General features: G+C 43.7%; 1 protein-coding gene across 2 annotated transcripts in view; it reads right to left on the bottom strand.

Annotated features, from left to right (window-relative positions):
* LOC119851046 (carbonic anhydrase 3-like) overlaps positions 1-9936 on the bottom strand; it is a 29344-nt gene extending 19408 nt beyond the window's left edge. Inside the window, exons 1-2 of one of the 2 annotated variants that reach the window (XM_038390223.2) lie at positions 9693-9936; positions 8935-9132 (exon numbers count right to left, since the gene is read on the bottom strand). In XM_038390223.2, the coding sequence (XP_038246151.1) occupies positions 8935-9132; positions 9693-9735 (241 nt within the window). In that variant the 5' untranslated portion in view covers positions 9736-9936. Of the gene's footprint in view, positions 1-754; positions 1009-8934; positions 9133-9692 lie in introns of those variants that run through there. The other variant, XM_043507657.1, reaches the window with a different exon arrangement.
* Between the last annotated feature and the right edge of the window lie 460 nt (positions 9937-10396).

A 10396-nucleotide genomic window follows, 5' to 3' on the forward strand; every position in this document is an offset into this window, starting at 1 on the left:
ACCCAGGGCCTTGGTCATGGCAAGTATGCATGACACTGAGTCAGCAGGGATCTGGCCTAAACACCGCTGACTCAAAATCCGGTTCATTGTCCATTGTCAAGTTCCCCATGGCTACTTCCTACCATTCTTCCTGATTCTGTGGTCTGGATGTCTTCAAGATCTTTGGGTTCTTCAGCCTGCACTGCTCCCGGTGGCTCGGGGCTCCCATGGGCATCCACAGGTATCTGAGCATCTGCTTGGGTCTCAGCACATTTGGCTCCCGCAGTCTAGGGTTCCATCTGCTCCTGGGCTGGAGCCTGCAAGGTGTGTCATTCTTCTCCGACGGTCAGCCTACAATGAGCTGGGCTGCTCCCTTTTATATTGAAGCAGCACTTGGAGCATGCCCAGCAAGAGCGAGGAGACATGGCTTCCTCTGCCCAGAGTGTGGGGTTAACCCCTTCTTTTCCAGTGCAGGGCAAGTACACCTCACCACACTAGAGTAATAGCTCTACGTTTATATATAAAATGGGGTCCCCCTGCACTGGATTAGAGCTGAACTATAATTTTAGCCTGCCTGTTGTCTATCACAGCATTAATAGGAGAAGATGGAACCTTTTCCAAGTTCAAAGACAAAACCCTAGTATTCCTGCCTTTGATAACGTCTGCTTTGGTTTTTGAAAAGAATCTCTGCAAATAAATGTAGAGTGGCTGCCTTTAAAGGACTCTGCCAGTTTCAATCTCTTATTCTGTAAATCAGTAAGAAAACTCTGCTTACCTTTCCCAGATCTCACATCTCCCAGTTCGTGAATAGTCCTGCCTTGAGATGGAGCAAATAAGTGAAGGTTGAAAATTCTTTTACAGGCTGGATACTGCATCCTCTTGGTCTTCTTCCTGCTTGTCTTGAGGTTGACTATCCCAGCCAAAAAGCTGAGGATGTCTTCTCTGTTCTTAAATTTCACTATTACTATGCCTTAGGAACGCTGAATTGTCCAATTAGGGACTACAAGTGGTTTGGGCAGGACTTTTCCTACCCATGAGATCTCTAATATTTACTCTACATGGGCACATTTAACTCTAACATTTTAGCCACATTGTTTAGCCTCAGGTTTGCTGTTGCTGGGCTCAAGCAACATGGACTAAGCCATTTGGGTGTATCTCTCTAGGGGTGAAACAGCCCAGGAGAGTTCAGTGGGGAAAGTATTTGCAGCATTTTGGTTCTGAGAGGACCCTTGTGAAAACAAGCTCTCATCCCATTGGTCAGTGACTGGTTCTTACTCTGTGTATTTGTACACTGCCTAGCACAGTACGGCCATGATCTTGGATATGGCCTTTGGGCACCACAGGAATAAATATTCAATGAATGAGAGAGGACAGTCCAAGATGCTTCCTGAGATTTTTAGTGTTTGCAGCACCTATTTAAAAGATGCCTCTGTCACAATGCGGAGCCTGTACCTGGGTGTGCAGAGATAGATGCCTGATAGAGTGGTCTGCCCTCCTCATAGTTGTCCATCACGGAATTGTTTTCTGACTAAGAAGAGGCTGAGCTTGGATCAAAGCAGTGCAGTTTTTCAGTCTTCAGTGAAGTCAGTGAGGCTGGCATAGCCAGTGAAGGTCAATGCTGCGCAGGCGGATGCAACTAAGGGGAGCAGAGACTCCTCCATATGGCTTGTCTCACTGAGGGTCAGGTGACAAAAATCAGTTTGGCACAGAAGGTCAGCCCTGTTTATAGACATAAGGAGGGTTTGTCCTTGCAAACATGTCTTAAAACACTCACCTGTTGCCTGATCTACAAGGCCAGGTGATAACCCACAGGGGAACATAATGGGGCATTATTCCCTGAGACAGAAAATGTTGCTTTACAAGAAAACAAAGAGACAATATCGTGAGCAAATGTTACAGCTCATTATGTCAATGATACATTACAAAATCCATAAATAAATAAGCAATTGCTCAACAGAAGATATCAGTATATCCACAGACATTGTGGCTAATTAAGTCAGGTAAGCACTTTTCTGAAAGGTCTTCAATACATAGTTACATTGTTGACATTTTAAAATGGAATTCTCTATCTAAATAACTGTTAAAAGGAGAAGATAACACTCAAAAGAAATAAGGGGTTTATTTGTATGTAAATTTGGTGTTCTGTAGGAACAAATGGTACTGTCTATGCAGAAGAATAAAGAATAAAGCTTCTCATACCATTTTCCAGCACACATCAATTCTGACTTACTACACAAACCAGCCTAGTCTTTCAATTCTGGGCCTGTTTTGAACAGACACTGGTATAAAATAAGCTCCCACATTCATTTTCATGTTTGACCTAAACCAAGAATGCAGCCCATGACTCCAGAGGCAGAAAGCTGATAACCCAAACCACTATCGCAGTTCCAGAAGACCGGGTCTGAAGAGCACTGAAGTTCTGACCTCCAACAATATCATAGAGGTTCAAAGTTAACATTAATACAATTCTTAAATCCTCTTGTGCATAAGAACTGCTGGTCTCAAATTAACACTAAATACCAGACATGCTGGAATATCTAGGGATAAAAGATGTGCCAAGCACAAAGTGAAAGGCTTAACTTTGCTGTTTGTCTTTAGTTGGCATGTGCCATATCCACTGGCATACATAAGGAAGGCATTGTACTGGGCTTTAGCTGTGTAATTCTTGTAAGTCTTATTGACTTCAGTAATACATAAATAAATCATCATAAATAATTTGCAGTTAGATAAAGCCTTTTATAGAAGAATCTCCAAGTGTTATGCAAAGATAAATAAGTATTTACCTGTAATTACTAGGAACCCTAGTCATGGACCTGGCTAAGCACTGTACAAACACAGAACAAAAAGACGGTCTCTGCCCCCAAGGAGCTTTCAATCTAAGCATGACAAGAGACAACAGATAGATGCAGACAGATGAGGGAATACAAGGAAACCATGAGACAATATTGGTGATAGACAGTGGTGTCAGCATACCAGCAGACTAACTGGTGTCAAGTTTTTGACATTCATCACATCAAAGAAGAGTTTGGAGGAGTGTTTTGAAGGTGGATAATGAATTAGCTTTGCGAATGTTTATGGAGAGTGCCTCTTAAGCGTGAGGGGCAGCATGGGAGAAAGTCTGAAGGTGCTTGTTTAAAAACTAAACAAGAGGGAAATGGAGGCTGGTGTCTCAGCCATTTGGTAGCAAGTATCGACAGCTTGATAGTGAAAAAGAGATAATATGTGTGGTTAGATGCTGATAGATGTTTGGCTGTGTGTGTGTGTGTGTGTGTGTTCCCTCTGTGTGCTGCCCCAGCCCTGCGCAGACAGCAGGCATGGCAGACCTTGAGCGAACCGCTCAATGACCACAAGATCCATTAAGAAATGAAGGCAACCATCCAGGTTTATTGTCAATGAAGTACAGTACTAGTATCCCACAGATTCTACCAGACCACTAATACTAATAGAGTGCAGCACTTAAAAAGAATATCTTTGGATTTTTGGTTCTCTCTAACTTACAGATGGCTTTGTTTAACACTCTAAATTTAAGTAGGATTAGACCAAAATAAAAGCCATGCTTAGGCTAGAAATTTTTTCCAGTTAAAAGCAGAGTTTTTAATTATTATACACTAATACATGTATGCCAATAATAATGGACCAGCTCAGTGAATAGCGAGACTTTCCATTCCTCCTGAGGCCAGACAAAGATATTCCCTCTGAGATACATCTTTATATCCCAATACAAACAAGTTAGTACTGTCCCTCTAACATAGTTACTCTAGTTACTGCCCCCTGACGTGACTAGTTATCACTTAGCACCTTGTACATGTTGGTTTTATCAAAACATCTCTATTATATACTGTCATCCTGACCTTATCAGTGTGTTCCTGTTATCCTTGGCGAATGTTTTTGTACCCTACTTGATATCGGGATGTTTTGATACCACTTGATATCGGTACGTGTTTGAGTGAGTACTCTGCGACTAGCACTTCTTAGGAGTGTGTATTTCTGCAATATCAGCCCTGTTCTTGCCAGATTCTGTGAGCAGGTCCTGCCTCATACCAGGCCCCTGATACAGGGGTTTATGTCTCAGGCTTTCTTCCTACTACAATAGGTACAATGGATTAGGTCATGAAAGGCCTTGAAAGTTAAGACAACAAGATTATACTTAATGAGACAGAGAAGGGGGAGCCAGTGAAAAGATACAAAGAGAGGGGAGACATGATTAAAGCAACAGACTAGGAAAAAATCTTTGCTGCAGCATTCTGAATGCATATGAGTAGGGCAAGAGTGCATTTGTAAAGGCCACGGAGAAGGATGTTGCAGTAATCGATACATGAGATGATGAGAGCTTGGATGAGTGTTTTAGCTGTGCGGATGGATAAGAAAGACTGTATCTTAGAGATGTTATGCAGGAAGAACTGGCAAGATTTAGACCTAGCCTAGATGTGAAGACCTAGGCAGAGGTCTGAATCAAAGATGAAGCCCAGGTTATGTGTCTGAATGACTGGCAAGATGATGATGTTGTCCACACTGATTGAGAAAGGAGGTAATAGGGAATGCGGGGGGTGAAGATTAGTAGCTCTGTTTTAGCCATGTTGAGTTTGAGCTAATGAATATGAATTCATGAGTTGTTAGAGAGACAGGCCAAGATTTTAGTCTGGTCAGGAGAAGGGAAGAAGATCTGTGAGTCATCAGCATAGAGATGGTGGTTGAATTGATGTTTATTGATGAGATTAACTATGGATAAGATGTAGAGGGAGAAGAGAAGAGGACCAAGGACATAGGCCAGTGGAACACCCACCAAAAATTGGAAAGCAGATGAGAAGGATCCTCTGAAGGACACCTATTTCACTTTTACCTATGGGGAAACTGAGACAAAGGCTAAATGACTTACCTAAAGTCAGACAGCAAATCAGTGGCAGAGCTGGAAAGTCTTCTAGCACAGTTTCCTAGTTAACAATAGACAATGCTGTCTTCCTGTAATGTGCGGTGTGGGTCTAGAATAGAGTGCAGCACTTAAAGAGAATATCTTTGGATTTTTGGTTCTCTCTAACTTACAGACGGCTTTGTTTAACACTCTAAATGTAAGTAGGATTAGACCAAAATAAAAGCCATGCTTAGGCTAGAAATTTTTTCCAGTTAAAAGCAGAGTTTTTAATTATTATTTGTTCTCATTGTTTCTATCTCAGAAGCTAACAAATGAACATTTATTCATCAAAAGTTGATAAATAAAATGTTCTTTGTGAAATGCGTGCATATACAATTTTTACTTTAAAATTCAGTTTTCAGGTTTATGCATGGACTACTTCCAAAGAGAAACATGCCTATGAAAGGCTATAATGCGGAAGTAGAAGGTCCAGCATGAACACAGGGGAGGCTTGCAGGAAAGTGTGTCTGAACTGTGTAGCTCCATGCTCCTCTCCTGCAGCTGACAGAAAGTCAACAGCAGGAGGGTAGAGTGCAGATGGCCAGAGAATTTGCACATGAGGAGAGACACTGGTGCCTTCCTGGGATAGCTCCAACCTTGGAAGAATCAGGGTCTATTTCCAAGGAAATGTACATAACCACTGCTGGAATACCGTGTCTAGTTCTGGTGTCCACAGTTCAAGAAGGACGTTGATAAATTGGAGAGGGTTCAAAGAAGAGGACTCAGAGAATAATTAAAGGATTAGCAAACAGTGATAGACTCCAGGAGCTAAATTTATTAAGATTAACAAACAGACGGTTAAGGAGTGACTTGATCACAGTCTGTATGTACCTATATGGGAAACAAATACTTGATAATGGGATCTTCAATCTAGCAGAGAAAGGTATAACATGATCCAATGGCTGGGAGTTGAAGCTAAACAAATTCAGATTGGAAATAAGGTGTAAATTGTAACAGTGAGGATAATTAACTATTGGAGCAATTTACGAATGATCCTGATGGAGTCTCCCTCACTGACAATTTTTAAACCCAGACTGGATGTTTTTCTAAAAGAACTGCTCTAGGAATTATGTTGGGGATGTTCTATAGCCCATGATATACAACATATAAGACTAGATGATCACAGTGGGCCCTCCTGGCCTAGGAATCTCATGAATCTATGAGTACTGCTGGACACGCATCTTCCACAGCTGCCTTTCTCTAGCAGTTTGGGCTTTTAAGAAGATGCTCAGAAACTGGAATGTTAGAAGTATTGCTGGCAGAGATGGTATAATGCAGGTGAGGTGCTAAAAGACGCATCATAAATGCACTTTCTTATATGTCTCTGCAATATATTGCATGGTCCTGAAATGTATACCATAGATAGCTCCATCACATACCACTTATGTGTGGCTATAAATGGTCATAGATATAAGTATGGTCATATTTGCTGGAAACTTTAAGAAAATAGAATAATATCTAAATGTTGTTATTTGAATTTATTTATAGTGCAAATATCATATTATTATTTTGGGCAAAAATCCTGAAGTCTTCATTTATTATTGTTGTTATTTAACATTTATATATTGTGCCATAGGTGTGTGTGGTAATTTACAGAGAGAATGAAGACCCAACTCCTGCTCTAAGGAACTCAAAATGGAGGCTGAAGTCAATGGGAATAAGGACATCAGGATCTGTCCCATTATTAATATCTGCATCTGCAAACACAGAGCTGATAAGAAGAGACAGAGCAGTATGAAATGAACATTTTTCTGCCTCTACCGTATTATAAAGTTCACCTTATTTCACCAGTCACTTTTTCTCTCTCGGAGTAGAATCAATCACTTAGTGAGCAGTTAATCTGAGCAAAATTCAGACTGTCCCAAACATTTCTGCACTTCATGGCACCAGGTGTGGCATCAATGCTATATATTGATTATGGTTAGGCATTTCATATTTTATCTAAGGTTATTGTTAATTATTATTAATAGTATTTATTTGTATGACAGTATTGCCTATGGGCTTCAGTAATGGATCAAGGCCTGGCAGTACTAGACACTGTACAAATACATAAGTAAAGAGCCCTGAAGAGTTTGTAATCCAAATATGAAATGAGAGACAATTACAAGTGGATGCAACATATGGATCGGAAGCAAAAGGAAAAATGAGACAAACATGATCAGCAGGATCAGCAGTGGTTATGGAGGTCTTTCAATATACTCCAGCTACAGCTCTTTAATGATGTAACTTGATGTGGTTTATCAAGAATAGAATTCCAATGCAAATGCCACCAAAATTAATCTAATGCAAATAAATAAATAACATATTAGAAAGAAATGCTAAGTGATCTTAGGGAAGTAGATTTGTTTTTTATTTTGCGAGAGAACTAATCAATATCCGGCAACTATTCCCAGTCTTTTGTGTGTTTCTGGGTTTTTTTTATTTTATTTTATTGGATAACTCAGCTTGTATATATTTTGACTTTGGATTTGTTTTCATTAACCCATCAAAAATGAATGAAAATCAAAATTAAGATGCACACATTTAAATATTTAAGAACATTATTAGCAAAATTACTCTTACAAATTATGACTATCCCTATTAACAATGCAGCAATAGTAGTTGAAGTTTACTGTGTAGTTTAGAAATAACACCATATGTTGTGGTTTTTGACTGGTCTTTCACTACATAAAATGTACACATTTGTTTTTCCTTGCTGTAGCTTGGCACTGCACGTATTACAAATATATGCCAAAATCCTGCAGATCGTACACACAAGTACAAAGACTGTAGCCTTGGGTCCAAATATTGTATATCTTTTCCAAAGCTGCTTGAGGCGTCTTGGCAATTATTGTTAGTCTGCATTCAGGATTATGCACTAAAAGCTTTGCAAAGATGGAAGCAAGTTTGATTTCTAGAGATGCAAGAATTAGAGTTGCAATATTATTCATCTAATTTCCTTTTTAATGCAGTCGTGAAGAAATTTCACAGCTTCTTACCACTTACTTTTTCCTAGGAAGTACAGCTAACAGTATCAGTATGAAATTTCAGTGGTTAAGTCAACAGATGCTGAATACTTCTAGCACTTGCTAAGCAGCATCGGTATATTTAGTCAAAATGTATGGCCACTCTAACCCTTAAAAGCCACATAGTAAATATGTTTCAGAGTAGCAGTCGTGTTAGTCTGTATTCGCAAAAAAGAAAAGCAGGACTTGTGGCACCTTAGAGACTAACAAATTTATTTGAGCATAAGCTTTCGTCAGCTACAGCTCACTTCATCGGATGCATTCGGTGGAAAATACAGTGGCATAGTGCATGGATTTGTGAAGTATTTATAGTTGGACAGGTTAATAAGAGTAATGATAACAGAGTTAATGTTTGCTTTAAAGAAGCTCATTTTAAGCGGAAATTTCTCGGCCTTTTGTACATGAGGTCTCATTTAGCAGAAATATTAGAGGCCTAATCCTAGTCCTAACAGGCAAAAATCTCATTCATGTCAATGGGAGCTTTGCTTGAGCAAGGACAGCAGGATTTGGGGTTTATCTATATAGCTACATTGCTTTATCCCAAATAGTATGATTACACTTTTCAGAAATGATACCTTGCTTTTACATAATGACAGGTTTCAGAGTAGCAGCCGTGTACCTCAAAGCCTTTTGGGTAAAATTCACTCACAGAAAGCCTGAGGATTTGGGCTCCATGTAGGTAGAGTGCAGTGTGACTGGAGAGGTGAAATCCACCCTCCAGCCCAGGGCCAAGATTCCATGTCTGCTGCAGCCCCTCCCTCCATCACTCCCCCTCCCCCACCAGTGAGACTGCACCTAGGGGCTGCTATAGCAGTCACAGTCTCCCTGCCACAGTTGTGTTGAGTACTGGGGCAACTGGATCCTCTCAAATGCAGATCATGGTCTATCCCCTTTCCATCCCTAATGTGGCCTTCTGTGCTGGTGTGTGCAGGGCCAGATCCTTCAGCAGTAATAAATAAAGCAGAACATAGGTTGTCTTCCAAGCACTTTGCAGCCATTAACTAATTCAGAATAACTTCTTAAAATAAAACTAAAACTAACCTGATCTATCGAAGGAGTCATCAAACACAACTCTGCAGGTTTTCCCATTGTTCAGTATGGTCTTCGCTGCACCGGGATCATAACCAACAAACCAAGGGGGTAAAGAGGGGTCATGCTGGACCTCTTTGGAATTGATTTCAATAGGTGACTGGTGGTCTCCTTTGGCAATAGGGTAATATTTGTGCCAGTGCTCAGGTCCTAGGAAGAAATGCAAAGGAATGACATGAAAATCTCTTCCATTTAGGCATGGAGTTGACAGCTGTTTAATGCAAATACAACCAATGTTACACTTTATTCATACATCGCCTCACAGCTGTGCCCTTCACTGTGGATCCCCCCGCCCCCCCACCCCCCGTTGGTTTTCGGACAGAGGCATCTGAACCATTAGCCGTGACTCCTCTTAAGAAGCTGGTTTTGCGGGTGAATATGCTGCGGAGCCATAGGACCGCCCCGCCGGGGAGCCGGAGGCAGCCGGCCGCATGGCCGCGCTCCAGGAGCTGTCCAATATCCACTCGCCGGGTGAGGGTGGAGATCGGGCGGGGAACGTGGGTTGCCCGGGCGGTAAAGTTGTGCCCAGATTTAGGATCACGGCAGCAGAAGTTGCAGGCGCCAGGAACCAGCCCCGGCCTCACCCCTTCCAGCGTCGGCCAGAGCCGCGGAGCCGGACAGATGCGGGGGCAGCGGAGCCCGGGCTGGCCGCGAGCGCTGCAGGCCCCCGCCCCAGGGGACGCCGCGGGGCTCGCCCTGCCCCCACTCACCGTTGTCACTGTCGTAGCCCCACTGACTGGATTGCTGGGCCATGCTCTCGGCGCGGGGTCTCCGCCCTGTGTGCCCGGGCTGCTCCGGCCGGCTCCGCCAGGGGCTTTTATAGGCTCCCGCCAACTCCGGGCCCCCGTTGAGGCCGGTCGGGGTGGAGAGGGACAGAGGGGGCGGGTGCGTCTGGCCGGCGCGCAGGGGGCGGAGAGCGCGATCCCTGGACGCCCCTGCAGCCCCCCCGCCCCCGCCCCCGCCCCCGCCTCGGCCCCGCTCCCCTGCCCGTCTGCTTCGTCCCCCGCCGAGCGAGTCCCCTGCCTGCGCCGCTTCCCGCTGCATCCGCCCCGGCTCGGGGTCGTTTGTCTTTGTAGCTGAACGAGGAGTCTCTTCGGCCCTGTCCGCGCTCGGGGGGGGGGGTCTGGGAAAGGGGGGGCAGGTACAAGGGGCGCTGAGCAGCGGGTCACATTCTAAGCAGACGCTTCGCGCTGCCCTGCGCTGAGACATCAAAGGACCCCGCGGGCCGCTGAGCGCCCTCCTGGGCTCCATTTTTCACCCGGAATTGTCCCTGTGCCCCCAACGGGTGGGCTGGTAGCCCGGGCCAGGAATGGCGGGCTCAGCGTGCTGGCGGTACCGCGCCTCGCACCCTTGCGGGGGCCGGGCCTGGGACCGAGACTTCTCTTCATGGCGCGTTAAACTTGTGACTTCGGGG

This window comes from Dermochelys coriacea, chromosome 2, assembly GCF_009764565.3.
Source record: "Dermochelys coriacea isolate rDerCor1 chromosome 2, rDerCor1.pri.v4, whole genome shotgun sequence".
NCBI lineage: Eukaryota > Metazoa > Chordata > Testudines > Dermochelyidae > Dermochelys > Dermochelys coriacea.